Source organism: Salvia hispanica, chromosome 6 (assembly GCF_023119035.1).
Source record: "Salvia hispanica cultivar TCC Black 2014 chromosome 6, UniMelb_Shisp_WGS_1.0, whole genome shotgun sequence".
In the NCBI taxonomy this organism is placed as follows: Eukaryota; Viridiplantae; Streptophyta; class Magnoliopsida; order Lamiales; family Lamiaceae; genus Salvia; species Salvia hispanica.
In genome coordinates this window covers 22,104,191-22,125,272 of record NC_062970.1, presented here as the reverse complement: position 1 = coordinate 22,125,272, position 21,082 = coordinate 22,104,191, and the positions used below count along the sequence as shown (strand labels likewise).

At 36.7% G+C, this 21,082-nt stretch overlaps 1 protein-coding gene across 1 annotated transcript; it reads right to left on the bottom strand.

Moving 5' to 3' along the window:
- Nucleotides 1–383: 383 nt before the first annotated feature.
- On the bottom strand, nucleotides 384–3,933 carry LOC125193065 (lysine histidine transporter-like 7). Its single transcript, XM_048090780.1, has 5 exons — nucleotides 3,674–3,933; nucleotides 1,945–2,084; nucleotides 1,418–1,857; nucleotides 979–1,110; nucleotides 384–905 (listed from the first exon to the last, which is right to left on the bottom strand). The coding sequence occupies exons 1-5, from the start codon at nucleotides 3,898–3,900 to the stop codon at nucleotides 429–431; spliced, it is 1,416 nt and encodes a 471-aa protein (XP_047946737.1). The 5' UTR covers nucleotides 3,901–3,933; the 3' UTR covers nucleotides 384–428.
- Nucleotides 3,934–21,082: the final 17,149 nt, after the last annotated feature.

The following is a 21,082-nucleotide window of genomic DNA, read 5'->3' as shown; positions in this document are numbered from 1 at the left end:
TTGAGAGGCGTGTCAGCCGCCACGAAAAAAACATAGAGCTGCTTGCGGCATAGAGCGAGCCATGAACGTTTTCTACCCTAAATAGTCATTGACATGTTCATTTGGCTAAAGGAGCCAATATGGCCTCGGTACACTTGTCAGCAAAAAGCTTAAAGAAAAAATAAAATTTAAAATATGTGTGATGTCACATTATTGAAAAGTCATACGTTATATGACAATGCTAGGTTATTCTAGTGTAACTTACACTTTGGCCATGTAAGTATTAGTTTCGTACCATTCCCATGTGTAATAAGCTTGTGTGTTTCATGTATATTGTCATAAGCTGAAAATGGTTTAGACCGGATAGATTTGTCATATTTTGAGATATGAGTATGTCATTTCTATTTGAAAAGAATATGTCATGTCATGCTTTCTTTAAGTTAAACCATCTAGGGATTGTAGAAATTGGCCTTGAAGCCATTATCTATCAAAGACCACAAAGCTACAACTAAGAAAACCAAGGTGAGGATTGTCCCTGCTAAACCGAGCACCATATTGAGGCACCATGTGGTGCTAAGACGAGGAGGTTTCTTGATGGCGAGGTACATGAAACATGGATAGACAAGTGTGACGGGCAATCCAATTGCGCCTATGAAAGCAGCTAGGCGCGGTAGGAATGGGAAAGTCACTGCTACGAAATAGGTTAGACCTCCGAAGAAGAGCTTGATCATCGAGCGCACCCATCTTGGGCATGGCTTGTTCCTCTTGGTCACGTAGATGCGCTCCAAGTTGTCGAATGTGGGCATGGCGTAGATTTGGAATGCACAAACGTAGTTGATTGTGATCAACACGCACACTCCACGTATGATGTGCTTCTTCTCGTAGAATGCTGCTAGAGCAAGGAGAATTCCCCCGTCTACCGGCATCTGAAAGGGGTAAAATAAATGAATCAAGATTTTGTGACAGGAATTTTAGGTTTGAATTCAAATTCAAAGTTACCTTATCTCCATATGCCCAGTATCCCACTATTGCAATGGGAAACACACACAAAATACTTAGTATGGTTGAAATCTTCACTGCTCTCCACATAGTCTTCTTTGATGGTTGTTTTTGACTGCTAGGTAGTGTCCCCTGCATTAACCACATACTCCATAAGTAAGTTGACAAACGACGTGCACATACACATTACTATGTCCATCCTTTAAAAATTGGAACATTTGAAATGACACGGGTTTTAATGTTCAATTGGTAAAGTAAAAGAGAAATAAAAAAAATAAGTGACTAGAGTACAGTTAGTAAATAATGGGTCCAACCTCATTAGAGAAAAAAACAGTTTATTAAAATAGAAAGTTTCTAATTTTACGGAACTGACCGGGGTAGATAATGGGTCCTACCTTATAGTTTCTAATTTTAAAGGACGCATGAAGTACAATTTTACCTGTATCTCAAGCATAAGATTGTGCCCTCTAAAGGCAAGTGCAAGGATCTCAAAACCACCTAACGCGTCCCGGATTCGAGTCGGACTTCCCGTTACCAACACTGCTTCCCTCACAGGGCCATCCCCTGATCCACCCTTTGTCATGGGCAGGATCCACAAAAGGCTAGAATAAGCAAGCACGGTGATGGAGCCAACAAAAGCAACAGAGGACAACAAGTTGAGGTTAGGGAAGAAGAGCGCTGCCAAAATCGCGATGCAGATAAAGGCCAAGAAGCACTCTGCACCGGTTATCTTGGACGCCACACAGCCGGGGTTGCCATCGCACATGGATTTCAAGAATACTTTCATCACGGAGCCTCCCATTATTATGTACAACACACATGTGCCGCCGGATAGATACATTGTTGGGAAAATTGCTAGCAATTTGCCTAGTTTTTCACCTATGTTTTTAAGACATAGAGTTAGTTTTTATGACTTGATTGTGTAATATACATTAATATGTAACGAGAATATGCTTTTGTACTTACCAAATGCTATTATTGAGAGGTGAGTAAATCTGCTGTAACGAATCCCAGTTATTGGAAATGATTCGTGAAGATTCACTAGAAGCCATTTTGTGTAAAGTTGCCATGAAAATGCTATAGACAAGCACATAATTCCCCAGAACCTGATTACAGAATAAAATTGAAAATTTAAATAATTTTAAGCAAACTACATGTATAATTAAGTGGAAGGAGCTGTTAAAATATATTGTTAATAGTTTAAAACAGTAATCACATGTCATGCATGTGAAATGATGAATCAAATATAAGATGTGAAAAGAGGAGGTAAGTAATTAATTAGGCGGATATGGTCTTTGATTCCTATAATATAAACCGACAAAATTATGTAGGTCACTATTAATGAATCACAAAATAATGTCAATTTTTGGGGTGACGTGTCACGTATCAAGACTGTCTCCTACCTAAAACAAGACAAAATTCTTTAATTTCTGAGTTCTAGTAAACTTATAAAATAAAGATGCTGAAGAAAGAAAAGTCTAAAGACTTGTGATTCATGATTGACGCCTACACAACCAAACATCACACACTTATGGGTCTCGTTTTTCAAATATTAGTTGAAGCCAGGACCAGCTAAATAATGAATTTTTTTTCTTATATATCAAACAAGTTTTTCTTAGCTTTTTTCTATATATCAAACACGCCCAAACATATCTGGTGACTTATAATTAATAATTTCAAATTTGGAAGTTAGTATCTAGAAAAACATAGAACAAAAACACATTCAAATCTTTACACCCATGAGCTTTAATAATAATAATAATAATAATAATAATAATAATAATAATAATAATAATAATAATATTATTATTATTATTATTAATTTTAGAGTTCCAAACCACACATTCATAATCGTCTGTTCCTCAATATATATCCCATATTTTCTTTATGAGGACGGATTTCAATAAATATTCCTCCACTCACCCTATAAAAAATGTCACACTTAAATGATAATGCAAGATTTTGGAAACTGCTATTTACTGTGTGTAAAATTGAGAGATGAAATATATATTTATATATTGAAGTGAAAGACAATATTTTTTGGAAAAGAAAATATGATATTTTTTTGTAGAACAAACAAAAAGGAAAATGTAACATTATTTATAGGATAGAGAGTACTATATTTCACATACTATTTTTTGAAGGCGAATCTTACATTTCACTAACTTACTATACTAATAATTATTACTTCCTCTGTCATAAAAAAAATTCTCATTTTTCTTTTTAGTTTGTCACATTAAACATGTCATATTTCTACTTTTAGATCTCACACAATAAAATAAGAATTACATCATCTTTTTCTTAAAATTTAGTATCATCTCACAAGTAGGACATCATTTATGTAATAAAAAGAATATTATATACAAATAGAATGCACACGGTTAACTTTTTCCATCAATTTTTCTTTGTAAGATCAAATAATTTTTTAAAACACGCACTAGTCAAATATATTACTCCCCCTGTCCCACAAAAAATATGCACTCTTTCCTTTTTAGTGCGTCCACAAGAATATGCACTTTCTAATTTTAGAAAGTCTTTTCTCTCTAATGAGGTGGGACCAATTCTCCACTAATAAAACTTTAATTATTTTTTCTTTCTACATCTCTTTTACTTTACCAATTTTACGTTAAAATTCATATCGAATCCAAAGTTCATATTCCACTAGAATAGAATATGATAGAGGAGTAGGAATTACCATCCGAGATAAACAAAGGCAATGGGAAGTGAAAGTAGTTGAATTCCGATTGCGGAACACAAGAGATGAGCTGCAGCTTTTAAAGTGTTGCCGTTTCTCGACTCTGTAATCGGCAGCCACGCATCTGCCGGATTCAACTCGCCGGAAAATTCACCGGATCCAATTTCTTCTTCACTAGTTGGTATCACTTTTGATGATCCGACCCGAGTGCTACATATTTCTGCCATGGATCAAGTGTGTGTGTGTGTGTGTTTTCTTATTTGCTTTTTGTTGTTTACATTCATGCGCATATTTATACATAGAAGAGAGAGAATAGAGACAATGGTTGTTGGGAGTCTAGCATTAAGAATTTAAGATATTCAACCAACCGACGTTAAACACTTTAATTATACTTTTTCTTACTAACACAATTATTTAGGGTAATAAATTGTGTGGATTTGGGTCATTATCATGTCAATATGACGAAGACCTAATTTAATAAGACCTAATCCGAATCCAATTTGTTAAGTGTTGAGTTATTATTATCATATCAACTTAATAATGACTTAATCCAGTCAAGCTTAATTCGAACCTGATCTGTATCCGACACAAACTATCATGATGGGATGATGACACAAAACTTATTTACATAATTAAAACCTATCAAACTAATTTACACGATTAAAATATAATATTAATTGGTTAAACTGATTTTGAACCTAATTTACAATATAAAACTTCATTTGCATGACTTGAGCATAATTTACATCAACCTGAATAATAAAATTAATGTATACAATAATTTTTAAAAGTATTAAAAATAATTAAAATTTGTATAGTTTCTAAAATTTTTATCTTAGGAAACGCAGGAGTAGGTAAAATCGGGAGATTCATATTAAAGCTAACGCAACTATTAACTTTGTAGCTAACTAAATCGCCTGATTTTAAGTAAAGTTTGACTCATAGAGAATTATATAGCGATGTAATAACCGATCAAGATGCGTTTTTATGAAATTTCAATTATAGATTAGGTTTACATTTCGCCCAATTGATTCACGTAATTTAATTCAAGTAAATGTGGAACTATATAGTTATGTGTAAACACCGATGGCAGTAAACATTTGACGTCGACCCAATTATTGAACAAAATTAGAGTACTATTAAATTGACAGATGTGTGAATGAGTTTGCAGTGCGTATCTGCTGACGCAAGCCATAGTTACGTCATTGCGACGACGAAATTTCTGTGGACTTTGCTTGTGTGGAATTTAAACAGATCCATAAAAAAGGAAAAATAATTCTAAGACAAAAGATCAACGAGTAATTCTAGTCAATGTTTTTCATGTTTCTTGTTGTATTTTAGTGTAGGTAGAAAAGTAGTACTCCCTCCGTCCCGGCTAATATGACACATTGCTTAGCCGGCACGGGATTTTAGGAGTTATTGGTTAAAGTGTTTAATTGGAGAGAGAAAGGTGGATGTAAGTATTAAAGTAGAGAGATAAAGAAAGATGAATATTTTAATAGGAGTGAGAAAAAGTGGTTGAGTGTATTAATTGGAGAGAGAAAGTTACCAAAAAAGGAAATGTGTCATCTGGGACAGACTAAAAAGGAAAACGTGTCATCTTAAGCGGGACGGAGGGAGTACTAATTCTAGTCGAAAATTTGTATTTCTCCTTGTGTGAGCACTGAATCCCTATTATTTTATCGATAAAACAAAATTTTCTTAATATACATGCTAATTAAATCAAATGAACTCCTATCAGTGGAATGTAAAAACTATATATTATCCTGAAAACTAAAACACTTTCATTCAAAGTCATTAAGTTCATTGTAAAATTAGTTATATTTTGAAAAAAAAGGTTCTTGATTATTTGGTGGTCTTTTTTTTCATATGTTTTCGTCGTTTACGTAAGATGTACGAAGAAGGTAGTACTACTTTTTTCTTTGAACACAAGAGTATGATAATTTTAGAACGGGTGTAAGTGTGAAGTTTGTGGTTGAAACTTTTTACTCCCTCCGTTCCATAGTAATGGAGGCGTTTCTTTTCGGCACGGAGATTAAGAAAAATTGTGTTAGATGAGTTAAATAAATGAAGAATAAAGTGGAAATTAAAAAAGGTAGAGAGATGGAGAGAAAAAAAAGTAAAAAAGAGCAAAATAGGTGTCCAAAAATGTGTTGTGGAATAGGTTCTCTTTGACATCAGTTATAAATAGAGTTCTCTCTGACATCAGTTATAACAATTTGTTTTACTCTTTCATTCAATGTCACATTTCTTCTTTTGGAAAAAGTTCTCTCTGACATCAGTTATAAAATTATATTTTCTCTCACCACTTAACATACAAAATAACATCTCCTAAAATCCCGTGCCATCTCCCAAGTGTGATATCTACCTTGGGACGGAGGGAGTAATAAATAGATAAAGTGGAGAAATAATAAAATAAAAGAGCTCCTTTACCTTATTCTCTCTCTTATTTTACTATTCTCCACTTTAACTATTTATTATCATTTTTATAAAACAAGTGCAAAAAAGTAATCGTATTCTCTCTCTTATTTTACTATTTCTTCACTTTAACTATTTATTATCACTTTTATAAAACAAGACTGCAAAAAAGTAAACGTGATAGTTAATGCAGGACGGAGGTAGTATGTTAAGAAATATTAAGAAAAGTAGGTAGAAAAAAGTTTGTGGAATAGGAGACCCACTTGTATATATTAGTTTTAAATGAAATGTAAGTAGAATGAGTTAGTGGAAGGTGAACTCTATTACCATTTACGGTAAAATTGAATCGCGACTTCTATTCATAGACGGACTAAAATGGAAAAATGAAATTCTTATTCGCGGTCAGATGGAGTATTCGTGTGTAGTTTCCTTAATTGCATTATTATATATACCTATCTGTTAGTGGATGCAATTTTCTTATTTTTTGTGAGACGAACCGGCACCAATTATACAATGGGGGTGAGTGTAACATACACTACATGCATCAAAACCAGTGCTAGTAGATTTCCACTGAAAATGGTCGTAATTATTGAACATTTTTAATACTCCATTTTGGCCTTATTTAAACTTTATAAACACTTTTTCTATATTTAATCATATCAGCTTGATAATTGAATAAGCAAACTTTATAAACACTACTATCTCCATCTCATTCAAAATGTCCACCTTTCTTTTTAGTTTATTCCACTCAAAATGTTCATTTTTTATATCTGAAAATCCTTCCGTCCTCATTAAAATATTCAACTACATTTTTCTCTCTATTTACCTCTTCTTTGAAAAAATTATGCTCCAATAGAAAGGGTATATGAGGAGGTATTATACCTTCTTTCATTTTGAGAAAGGTATCTTTACCTCTTCTTGGTAGATAGAGTAAAATGTTAGTTATTTTTATTTGTCTTTTTAATTTACCTTCTTTTCTTGAAATTCATTACTATTTAAGAAGGTATAATTGAAGGAACTGGCAGCGGAAGCGTTCGTGAATTTAAATCGAACAAATAAATCACATAATAATTAGATCTATTTAGTAGATTATTTAAACAAATTCTATTCGAGCAATTCTCACACGTATCAAGCTCATAACTTGAATTGATCATGCTTTAAGTATAATTGAAACATAAAACCTGCTTTTCTACGGAACAGAAATAATACCTTATTAATTCTCCAAAGAATTGTCGATGGCCAGCGACTTCTTCACGTGACGCTTTGAATACTAGACCACAGATCTTCTCTCTGGTTCCCGAACTGTACTCCAATATCAGTGTGGGTTGATCTCACCAGAATACTAGGACTTAAATAAAAGAGACAGAAATTCTACTCCACGGAGGATTGAGGTCTAACATGCAAACAAGCAATTAACATCCGTTAAATGTAAAACATAACAACATTATGAAAAAAAATAATCTTTTTTATTCCTTGAAAAATATAATAAGAGTTTTACAGTATTCAATCACTCGAAACGTGATTTCTAGTATACAAACTCTAACAATCTTCCACTTATACTCAAAACACTTTCGAGTATAAAAAAAAATGTGCTAACGTCTAATTCTCCCACTTATACTGAAAGCGGATTGAGGTCTTGTATTAGTCGAACTCTCATTCCTTCAACATGGCTCTCAAACGGCTTGACCGCTAATTCCTTCTGAATCAATCTTGACCACTTGTATGTCTCCTCTCTGCACTATATCTCTAATGATATGATACTTCCTCTCTATGTGCTTGTTCGCTTTATGAGCCCGTGGTTCCCTCGAATTAGCCACAGCACCAGAATTGTCACAATAAATGGTGATGCTCTTGGGCATATTCGTAACCACACCTAAGTCCAGAAGGAAGTTCTTAAGACATACAACCTCTTTTGCAGCCTCCGAAGCGGCCACATATTCGGCTTCCATGGTAGAGTCTGCAATGCATTTCTGCTTTACACTCTTCCAAATTACAGCTCCACCTACTAAGGTAAACACATATCCGGAAGTTGACTTTCTCGAATCTACATCAGCTTGAAAGTCTGAATCTATATATCCTAAAGGACAGAGCTCGGCTGCATTGTAAACTAGAACATAGTCCTTAGTCCGATTAAGGTACTTGAGTATGTTCTTTACGGCACTCCAATGTCCTTGGAATTTGATTGATATGTTGCTACCATGCCAACAACAAAGCAAATATCAGGTCTAGTACAAAGCATAGCATACATGAGACTACCAACAGTCGAGGCATATGGTATTCTTCTCACCTCTGTTATCTCAGATGTTGTCTTAGGACACATCTCTTGAGATAAATGGATCCCGTGTCTGAAAGGTAAGAAACCCTTCTTGGCAATCTTGCATGCTAAAGCGTCTAAGTACCGTATCGATGTAAGATTCTTGGGATAAGCACAACGTTCTCTTTGCACGGTTCCGAAGAACCTTGATACCGAGAATGTGTCCCGCATCACCCATATCTTTCATCTCGAACTGGCTGGACAACCATGTTCGTACTGATGACAACATCTTTTTATTGTTTCCAATTAGAAGAATGTCATCTACATACAAAACTAAGAACACAACATTTCATTTTTCAACCTTCTTATACACGCAGATTTCATTAGGGCACTTTTCGAATTCAAACTTTTGAACAGTTTGATCAAAACACTGGTTCCATGATCTAGATGCTTGCTTGAGGCCATAAATGACCTTCTTAAGCTTCCAAACCATGTGTTCCTTGCCCTCTACCACATAGCCTTCGGGTTGTTCCATGTAGATAGTCTCCTCAAGACTCCCGTTTAAAAACGCAGTCTTAACGTCCATCTGCCATACTTCCCAATCCATGTAAGCTGCTATAGACAAAAGAATACGGATCGATTTGAGCATGGCCACTGGGGAGAAGGTCTCATCGTAATCGATGCCTTCCCTTTGGATATACCCCTTAGCCACTAGTCTTGCCATAAAGACTTTAACTCGTCCATCGGGTCCACGTTTACGTTTGTATATCCACATGCTCCCAATGGCAGTACAGTCTTTGTCTACCATTAATTGTAGTTCTGAATCCATTGCTTTCACCCCATTCGCAATGATCGACATCTGCCTGCGCCTCTGCAAGATTCCAGGGATCAAGTACATTGCTGTCCGAGGAGTGATCCATGCACTTTCCCAAACCAATGTATCTTTCGGGCTCATGAGAGACCCTCCCACTGCGACGCGGCACTACAACATTTGGAGTAGTAGTTGAAATTTCTGGAATTGTTGTTACACTAGGTACTTGTTCTTCGTTAATGGAACTTGTGACTGAAGTTAGCTCTTCAAGAGCTACCTCACTGCTGGACTTATGATTCATTACAAAGTCTTCCTCTAAGAATGTGGCATGAGTGCTCACAATGACTTTCTTATCTCGGAGACTATAGAATTCATAAGCTTTCGATCCTCTAGGGTAACCTATAAACACACATACCTCCGTCCTTGATTCCAGCTTAGTTGGATCCTTTTCCAATACATGAGCCGGACACGCCCACACTCTGAGATGTTCCAGATTGGGCTTACGCCTAGTGCACAACTCATATGGGGTAGTAGGAACTGATTTAGAAGGTAAATTGTCTAATATATGGCTCGCTGATAGCAAGGCATAACCCCAAAATGAAATTGGTAACCATGCATAACTCATCATCGATTGGACCATGTTTAACAAGGTCCTATTCCTTCTTTCAGCTACGCCATTCTGCTGGGGTATGTCGGGCGCAGTCAGTTGGGATTGAATTCCCGACACTGATAAGTAGTCCAAAAACTCGGCACTTAGGTATTCGCCTCCGCGATCAGATCTCAGGCATTTGATACTCTTTCCATGATACGTCTCTACATAAGCCTTAAACTCCTTGAACTTGTCAAAAGTCAGACTTGTAGCGCATCAAATAGACGTATCCAATTTTCGAGAAGTCATCAATAAAGGTGATGAAGTATCGAAAACCGCCCCTTGCCTCGGTTGACATAGGTCCACACACATCAGTATGAACGAGCTCAAGTACTTCCTTGGCCCTATTACCCTTTGACCTAAAAGGTCTCTTAGTCATCTTGCCTTCTAAACAAGATTCACATTTTGAAAACGGCTGCTTCTCAAGACCTTTAATAAGATCTTGATCAACCGTAGCATGGATCCTTCTTTCGTTGGCATGACCAAGTCTAAGGTGCCATAAGTACGTTTCGTTCATTGAAATTGAAGGTTCTTTTCTTTTCTTTGAAACTTTCGATGTAGCATTGAGTTCTGATTTACGTTGATTAAACTGTGTAGAAGTAATTGTGTACAAATTATTTTCCATGATACCACGACAGATATAAGAACCATCTTTCTTAATAACGCAATTGTCATTAAAACAAATCTAATATCTATAAAAAGAAAATTTAGAAACTGAAATTAAATTTCTTCTAAAAGAAGGTATCAACAAACATTCTTCAAAATAAAAAATCCATCACTACTAAAACGTAAATAAACATCTCCCACTGCAACGGCCGCCACTTTAGTAGTGTCGCCCAATTGGACTTCGATCCACGATCATGTAACCATCTTGTCACCTGTATTAAGTCAGGATCAAAACATATATGATCAGTTGCTCCAGTATCAATAACCCACGTATGAGTAGATGTCGAAGCCAAGCATGACTCGACTACTAGAGCATGGTGCATACCTGTAGCCTTTCCCTTTTTAGGACAGTCTGGCTTCCAATGACCCTTCTCTTCACATTTGAAGCATTTTCCAGTAGGCATTTTGTCGGCCTTCTTCTTCTTCTTCTTCTTCTTCTTCTTCTTCTTCTTCTTCTTCTTTCCCTTAGCACTCTTAGCTGCAGCTGGGTTTGACGCCTTTTTCTTTCCTGCGCAAGGCTTAGAGCCAGAGGAATTAGGTGCCAAACTCAGCATAGCTACCTTAGCTTGAACCATGAGGTCCTCTGCCGACTGAAGCTCAGTCAGCAGCTCTAACCAAAGTGTAATCCCGCTTGTTCATCTCGAAATTGAGCTTGAACTGCTGGAAGTTAGGGGGAAGACTCTGAAGGATTATAGTAATCTGGGACTCGGGATCAATCGTCCCTCCCAAAACCTCAATCTGGTTGAGGTGGCTCATCATCTCGAGGACATGTTGCCTCACAGATGTGCCTTCCTTCATAGTCTTCGTCATGATACTCCGAAAAGCTTGAGACTTAGCCGTTCGATTCTGAGTACCAAAAAGATTTGCAAGATTTTGCATAATCTCGGCGGCAGTCGCTATGGCTGAATGCTGATGCTTGAGTACTGAAGACATAGATGCCAACATGTAGCACATAGCCATCTCATTCGCCTTATGCCACCGTTTATGTGCATTCTGAACGCCCACCACTGCATTAGCCGCGGGAACTGGAGGCTGTGGAGTAGTGAGCACAAACTTGTACTCTTCTGTTGTGAGAACGATATCCAAATTTTGTTTCCATTCTATGAAATTTTGGCCCTCGAGTTTGTTTTCTTTGAGTATTGCAGAAAGAGGATTAAAAGACATCTTGACAGATTTTATTGCACTGCAAACAGAAAATTTATTATTTGTCATAAACTTATGTAAGGAAATTGAGTAGATTAACCATAAAACTTTTCAAAATCTTACAACAGCAAAATTAAAATTTTGTACCCTCCATAAGAGGTTAATACGCATTAAAACTTTGGCAATTTTACTAGTCACAACACCGACGAATAGTACAGAGACCAAATAATGACATGGCCGCCTAATGTTGCCTAAGCACGACCATCAGATTTAACATTACATAATTTTATTTCTACAACACACTCCCATGACAATGTTCATGTGCTGATAACAAAATCAAGCTATCTCATAAATTCTGATTGAACCCTGAAACTCGTAGTTCCTTAGGATTATTGTCCCCACATAATGGGTGGCGATAATATTAGGAACCACTTTCTAGTTCATTCTATTTATTATGTGACAAGTCCGCCCTTATGAACTTACTGTTTCGTAGGATTATTGTCCCCACATAATGGGTGACGATGATATTAGAATCTAGCTTCAAAAAATTTGGCAGGCCAACCGATGGAGACCATATATAAACTTTAAGTTCATAATTATCGCTTAGATATTTGGGTTATGATTTTTCATTAATCATCCTTAGCCTTTAGGCAGATTAATGCTAATTTAAATTCTGTTGGCATTTAATTGACTGGATAATTAAATCTTTTATTATCTTTAAGAATCTTAGTTTAGGAATTAATTAATCTTGAAATTAATTCTTATTCATATCATACTATAGATATATCTAAAATAAAGTACATTATTTAAATCTTAATAAGACATAAAAAATTAAATTCAAATTATATCCTTGTTCAAGATTAGGAAGAAATAATTATATTATTTAATGTAATCTTACATATCTATCCTAATTAGGATTCTAGATATATAATATTTAGGAAACTATTGAATTATTCTTATCTATATCATCTAGGATATAAAATATTCCATAGATATATAAAAAATTCAAAATAATATTATTTAATGAAATCTTTTAATTACGGAATTAAATAATCATTAAAATTCTATCATCGATATTTCGTCGATCGAGGTTGGCACGAATCGATCACGATGAAGATATGCCGGCGATATGCTCGCTGGAACGGCGAGTTCGCCGTCAGTTGTCGCCGGCGGCCCGCACGTTAGTGCAGCTGCTTCCTCTCTCCCTTTTCTCCCGGTGAAAAGATGCCGAGAACTCCCTCCGTCGACACCGCCATGCAGTGTTCGCCACGCTGCTCCGGCGACTCCCCTCAATTGCCGTCGATCTCGCTAGAACCAGCAGCCGCCTTGAACGGCGTCGCAGCTCTCGGTTCAGCGTCGATTGGCCTAGGGTTCGACTAGGGTTAGGGTTTAGGTTATGGTTAGGGTTTATCACCAGCGGAGAAGACAACCGCTGCTCTCGGACGAGCAGCGAACTGCGACTCCTTCCACCACCGTCGACGGCCGTCGTGGCTGAGCAAGAACTCCATCTTGGTTTTCATGTTGCCATTGGATCACTTCGATTGCTCCCACTGGTCGGCGCGATTCGCGAGGCACTCCGGGATCGGCGGTCTCGCCGGCGGCGTGCACGAGCCCACGCTCGTCAGCATGTCGCCGGTTGATTGCCTACCTTGCTCCCTCTCAGTTCGACAACCCTCTTCGATCGCATGTAGTGCGATTCGTCCCGGCGCAAGCGCCGACGAATCGCACATCTCGTATAATCGAAAATTCAAGTTCTATTGATTCGAATGTTCTTGAGTTCATCATACATAAAATAAACAATAAAATACAAGAACATGCTTCGTAATCAAATAACACATGCATAAATTTCGCGAAATTTAAATCCAAATAATCAGAGACAAAGACTGGCTCTGATACCAACTGAAGGAACTGGCAGCGGAAGCGTTCGTGAATTTAAATCGAACAAATAAATCACATAATAATTAGATCTATTTAGTAGATTATTTAGACAAATTCTATTCGCGTAATTCTCACACGTATCAAGCTCATAACTTAAAGTGATCATGCTTTAGGAAACCTAAAACATGCTTTTCTCCAAAGAATTGACGATGGCTAGCGACTTCTCCACGTGACGCTTTGAATATTAGACCACAAATCTTATCTTTGGTTCATGAACTATGCTCCAATATCAGGGTGGGCTGATCTCAACGGAATACTAGGACTTAAATAAAAGAGACAGAAATTCTACTCCACGGAGGAGAGGGAAAAATTGCCCAACTCCAAGAGGGGGAGGGGGGAGGGGGTCAAATTTTTAAAAAAAATAATGTATTGTCTATTTCTCTGTCTCCTTTATTCTCCTATTTATATTAAGTTCCTTTTGGGCCCAGACAGGGATCTATGGAAGGTTTTGGATATGGGCTTACCCAATTTACTTTTTACAAATTAAATTGAACCCACAATTTAATATAAGCTTTAATTGAAATATTACGAGCAGCTACTACAGAAGTAATATTGAACTCTCCCCATCCAAATCCGAAATTATAAGTAATCCGGGTTTCCGTTTAAACTTTCATTTCCCGCGCTTAAAATAAAAATGTCCATTAATTAATTAATGTCTGCTATGGACTTAATTAATTAAATTCTTATTAATTCTAGGAGTGGACTTAGCATGAAACGCTTATTTATTATTCTTAGAGTGATCAAACTCTAACTAGCTAGGTTCTGAATAATAAAACATTGTTTCGCGCTCCTCTTGGGGACATTATCAAACGAGACTCACATCGCGCACGATTCAATATAATAGCAATCCTAGCACCGCTAGATATTAATCACCACTACCCAATATATCGGGATTATTGGGTTACGAAAAACCCGCACCATTTGATAAGTCAAAGTAATGCATAATCAATACCGTATGCTCAATACCAACCTACATTGATTAAGAAACAAATATTTTCAAGACCTCGACTTTCGTAGATGGCACAAAGACACGTCTTCTTTGTTAGATCCATTCGGTGTTGTACCACACCAATTGTCATCTTATTTCAGTAAGGCTTAGAAATATGCGGACTGACATTGCAACCTTTCACGATGGATAGTCTAATTCCATCTAGGTCGTGAAATTCTTCTTTTTTTTGTTTAGGACTGTCCGTTTTACCTTAAAGTGGATGTCGCCCACAACCGGTCTACTAAAATAAAGACTTAGATTTTGTTAAGTTAACTTATACATTTAAACATGCAATTAACATCCATTAAATGTAAAACATAACAACATTATGACAAAAATAATCTGTTTTATTCCTTGGAAAATAAAATAAAAGTTTTACAGTATTCAATCACTCGAAACGTGATTTCTAGTATACAAACTCTAACAATAATTACCTTTTTGAGAAGGTAAATGAGAAATATACCTTCTCAATTTACCTTTCTCCCTTGGAGATGCTCTAACAACTCCTCCTAAAATCTCGTGCCACTCAAGAACGTGGACGTTTTCATTTATATGCACTTTCTATTTTCATCTGTCCCATACAAATATGGACATTTCCATTTATGAACAGTTATAACAATTTATTACTCATATACGTCAAGTATTTACAATTTATATCACTATTCAAACTCTAATAATAATGGGGTCTCATTATCCACTAACATTACTTTAACTACTCTTCTCGTATCCTCTCTTACTATACTAATTTTGTCTTAATTCACATGCCATATCATATGTCATACTTTTATGGGACAGAGGGAGCAATAAAATAGTAGTCTCTCTGTCCTAAGGAAGATGACCCATTCCTAGGGCGGCACCAGAATTTATATAATTTTATTTTGTGTCTTAAGTGGAAAGAATAAAGAAAATAGAGGGAATAAAGTGAGTCATCTTGATTGGGACAAACCAAACATGAAAATGGATATCTTCAATGGAACAGATGGAGTATGCTTTTTCACTACTGTTTTTATCTCTTCATCTCAAATATAAGAATGCATACATTATTTCAAAGGATGTGTTAACATGCAATGCTATATCTGTGAAACTATTTTTCCTTTAGTTTATCCCTTGAAAATAAAAATTTTCTAAATTTATTTTAGAAGTGGATCTCATAATCCACTAACACTACTTTCACTAGTTACACTACTTTTTCTCTTCTCTTCTTAATTTACCAATTTTTTCTTCCTCTTTCTTGTTTTATCAATTCATCTTTCTTACTTTACAAATTAAAACACGTGCTAAATCAAAAAAATTTATTTCAAAGACTAAAGGTAGTATTAAAATGCAATATTATTATCTCTACTTCATTTTCCCTTTTACCTGTCTGTTTACGATTAAATGACTTGCTTTATCATTTTCGAATGTCAACAATTAAATACCACATTTATTTTTTTCTATTTTATGTATGTGGACATAACACTCAATTAACTTATTGTTCACATTTGACTAACTTATTACTCTCGCATTCTATTATAATCTGTATATAAAAATGGGTTTTGTATTCTATTATTTTTTCATTCACTTTCCTTTATAAAGTCAAATAACTTCTTAAAACTCATATAGAATCAAAGTTATTCATTTAATCGTGATCGGAGAGATTACTTTATTTTCATGCCACTCAACTCACCAACAAAATTGCATAAAATTCAGTACTTCCTCGATTCCATGTTAATTGAGTCGTCTTTCTATTTTGGGAAGTTCAAGATAATTGAGATTTTTCTTTTTGGCAAAATGTAACCTTCTCTAATACTTTATTCACTATCCACTTAAAATACTGCTTCCTCCGTCCCGGCTAAGATGACACATTGCTTAGCCGGCACGGGATTTTAGGAGTTATTGGTTAAAGTGTTTAATTGGAGAGAGAGAAGGTGAGTGTATGTATTAAAGTAGAGAGATAAAGAAAGATGAATATTTTAATAGGAGTGAGAAAAAGTGGTTGAGTGTATTAATTGGAGAGAGAAAGTTACCAAAAAAAGAAATGTGTCATCTTAGTTGGGATAAATTAAAAAGGAAAATGTATCATCTTAAACGGGACGGAAGGAGTATTTTAGTTTTCCTGCCAAAAGAAGTGCCACAATTAAAAAAAAACGGAGTATCAAATAAGAAATGTTTAGTGTGAAACATATAGAGTACGTAGCAATGACCTCACAAAGATAACAAAGAAATGTATCAATAATATGATACATGTTTTTCTTCTCCATCTTCTACTTAAAACATTTCTTTCGGACACATAAATATAAGAAATTTTTTTTAGAGGTTAAGTGGAGAAAGAAAAAAGTATGAATAAAAACCAAGAAAAAGTAAAATAGAAAAGAAAATAAAATTATTATTAAAAGATAAAACAATGTAAATAATAGCTCGAAATGAAGTAGCATGCAAGTAGCTTGTGTTGGGAGGAGCAGTATACTTCTTTTAGTCAAATATTATTCTACAAATTACTCGAGTAATTATTAGTGGGATGTTAGGAAAATAAGGTAAAATTGGGAGACTTTAAGTTGCATTTCTCAGTGGATGGCGAGGTTTAAATCGGTGACTTCAAGGTCAATATAACTGTGCATTGTCAACTATGTCTACTTCCTCTTCTCTCTTGGTTATGAAAATAACTACAGTCCTCGATAGGGCTAAATTCAGGTAAGAAAAAAAATTCAACAACGTTTGATAAATAAAGTAGGTGTTCGTATTTATACTCCCTTGATACGCTCGGATTGTGTCTTGTTTTAAGGTAATTATTTGGTCCATTGAGTGTGTCGAAGTTGAATTACATGTCCATTATTTGCATATTTTATCTATTTTGGTATTTTGATGTGTTTTGTGAGAAACGTGCAAAATAGATCTTAAAAAGAAGTAAAATGTAGAAGTTGGAAGTCCAGAGCTTTCAAGCTAACCAGCGGTCTGTTAGACCACACTTAGCGACCGCTGGCTGCAATCAACCGTTGTCTACGCAGCGGTCCACTTCGAAAAATTGAGCTGAAAAAGGAGAACACACCCAGCGACCGCTGGAGTGTGGCAGCGACCGCAGATTTGAATCCAGAAGCTATGGAGTACTGGCCAGCGACCGCTGAACAATGTGCAGTGGACCGTTGGGAAATTGCGGCCCACAGAAATTGCCCTATTTTCTCTCAAAGACTTACCATACTATGTCGAAGATTTACCATATCATTGTACACGACTTGGAGGTTATAAATACCCCTTAAAGCATCATCAAAGGAACCTTTTGATGGGGTTTTGATGCCCCTGGCACAACGGAAGACTTGTACAAACAAATAAATCAGATACAGGATCTATTTGACCGATTATGCGATTAATCAATTCACATGTTAAACAGATAATTGCATGCTAGAACGCAAATAATTCATGCTCAAAGAAAGTAAATCCTAAAACATGAATTCTACGGTTTAGAGTTACCGATATTGATTCTCCAAAGAATCGTCGATTGCTCGCGCCTTCTCCACGTGATGATCTTCAATACTAGACCACGGATCTTCTCTCTGGTTCCCGAACTGTATCTCGATATCAGGGTGGGCTGATCTTATCAAAATACTAGGACTCGAATAAAGAAGACAGAAGAAATCCTTCTCCAATTAGGAGAGAAATTCGAACTCCTCTAGGTAGAGTGGGACGAAAATTATGAGTAATAATGAATGATTTCTGTCTCCTTTATTCTCCTATTTATATTAAGTTCCTTTTTGGGCCCAGACAGGGATCTATGGAAGGTTTTGGATATGGGCTCCCCCAATTAGCTATTTACTAATTAAATTGAACCCACAATTTAATACAAGCTTATATTGTAATATTACGAGCAGCCACTACAGAAGTAATATTGAACTCTCCCCATCCAAATCCGAAATTACAAGTAATCCGGGTTTCCACTTTGTTTATTATTTATTTCCCGCGCTTAAGATATAAATGTCCATTAATTAATTAATGTCTGCTATGGACTTAATTAATTAACATTTTATTAATTCCAAGAGTGGACTTAGCAAGAAACATTTATTTATTATTCATAGAGCGATAAAACTCCAACTGGCCAGTTTTCTGAATAATAAAACCTCGTTCGAGCTCCTCTTGAGGACATTATTAAACGAGACTCACCTCGCGCACGTTTCAACATGATTGACCTCATAGATGAGTCTTACTACATCGGTACATGGAGGTCGCAGTACTATGGTCCAGTTTCATTTGATGCACCAAGACACGAAGATTATTGGGTAGAACCTTCATGGAATTTGCACATCACCCCTCAGCAGTTGATTCCTAGAATGCGTGGACGAGTTAGAAGAAGGAGGATACTTAATCAAATGGATGTCCGCGAGGAAGATGCACCGAGAGCTCCCCGCCGTTGCAGAAATTGCGGGATAGAGGGGCATGACCGAAGAAATTGCTCAGCCGGTGTTGTTCAGTAAATGTGTGGTATATATTTGCTATCTTTTTGGAATTGAGTTGTGTATTTGAGATATGTTATGTTTTGTATTGACATTTTAGTTGAATTGCGGGAAATGCTGACAAGAGATGGCATGGCTTCTAGGGCGAATGTTGGTGATATTTGTTTTGGGGCATATGCGATGGATCTTGTTTGACAGTTATTATGATTTTGATTGACTTTTGTTGACAGTTGTTATGTCAGATGACTATTGTTGTCATTTCGAGTATTTTATCAATTATGTTGTAACTGATATTCAAACGCAAGCAAATCACAATCGAAACTTTGTATTGTCATTTTTTAAATTTTTTTTGCAAGAATTCACCTTAAATATGTGGCCAAAACCTGTTTCAATACCAACAACTACCAACATATACCAACATATACCAACAAATAACAACATATGATGCCAACCCCTATCCTACCAAAGACTTATTTCCCCGAAGGCGTGAATTTAGTTGGAGCTTTCCCTTTGTTCTTCCTTGTTGAAAATCCCCTCAATACATTGTGCATAGCCTTCCCAAACGTACTTGATGAACTCTTCACAGCTGGTCGTGAGGATCCCTCGGTGGGTGGTCGAAATATTACTTCGTCATCTTCTTCCCCGCCCTCTTCTTCCTCACCCTCTTCTTCCCCACCCTCTTCTTCCTCGCTCTCGCCTTCTTCTTCCCCCGCCGGATCCACAAATTGATAATTCTGGAAGTATGGATCACGTCCTGCTAGCGCCGCGTCCCAATTAGACCCACCGCCAAAAAATGAGTCACATGATGATTGTGCTCCCCATTGCGAGTGCTCGTGGCTTGCACCACTCAACTGAGACCAACCTGGGGGATCGTATTCTGGATGCAGTGGCGATGGTACCGTATACTCGGGCTGCGGCTGCGACAACCTATGCTTTCGGGTCCACCCGTGTCCACCCGTCCGAACACCCAACAATCCATGACGAAGAGAAGTTGGTGGGCGTGGCGGCATGGCCACATTTCGCCGTTGCGAAGCTGGATACTCCAACACATCAGTATGGTTCGTCGCACGAAGGGCCTCAACAGCTATTTCTCGGATCTGCCGTAACCGAGGGTCGTTGTCATGTTCAGAGGTCAAATGCCATATCCCCTGAAGGGCCTCAACCTAGATAATACAAATATATAATCATTACAATCAATCTATACAAACATCAAACTAAATACATTTTTATATACAAAAACATAACATACCGCCAATTTCAATGAAGAGGCTGACTCGTTCATCCCAACTGTTGACTGCGTCCCAGGTTGAACTAGGTGCGAGACTGTGATCCTATTGTACCACGCTAGATAGCTCGGATGACAAGAACCTTCCATGGACGCTGTTGCATGGTGAAAAGTTGATTGGGACCTGTCGTGTCTCAAATCCCATTCATCAATGTAGAATTTATGTATCTTTGCCCAATCAGCGCCCTTCCTCTCACGGCGGTGACTTTTACACAAATGTCCCGCCTTATCTAGCATCCTATCACGATACTCAGGAATACCTTGGTAGCGGTTAAATTATCGGCAAACTCGTCCAGCCTCAAGTGCCTCGACAAATGACCAACACACCAAGTAAGTGTCGCACAAGAAGGATGCAGTCGAATCAATGCAGTAATCAGGCAGGATACAATCTGTATACGGTGTCCACAGAAACTACAAAAAATAATATAAATATCAAAATTAATTTCATAGTTTAGAAAATAGTAAATTCATTAACTAACACAACAAAAATAAATTTCACCTGGCCGGGACGAATCAGTGATAACTGATCACGATAATGAGCTACTGAATATCGGGGAGCATTTCCAATTTCAGTAACTCCGTGCCACCTATACAAAAAATTTATGTCAAAAGTTGCCAAAGAAACATAGTTAAGTGAGTTAATGTAAGAAACACATTACTTGGCTCCAGACGGGGTATACGGCGTGTGCATAGGCGATATAAAAAAGGATGGCCTCAATGTGGGCATTCTTTCCCACGCCCATAGCTGCAAAAGAACCATAGGTCCACCCACATCTCTTCTCTGTCTGCCTACAGATGCCTCGCATAAATAATGATACAGAAACGCTAAGGCAGCG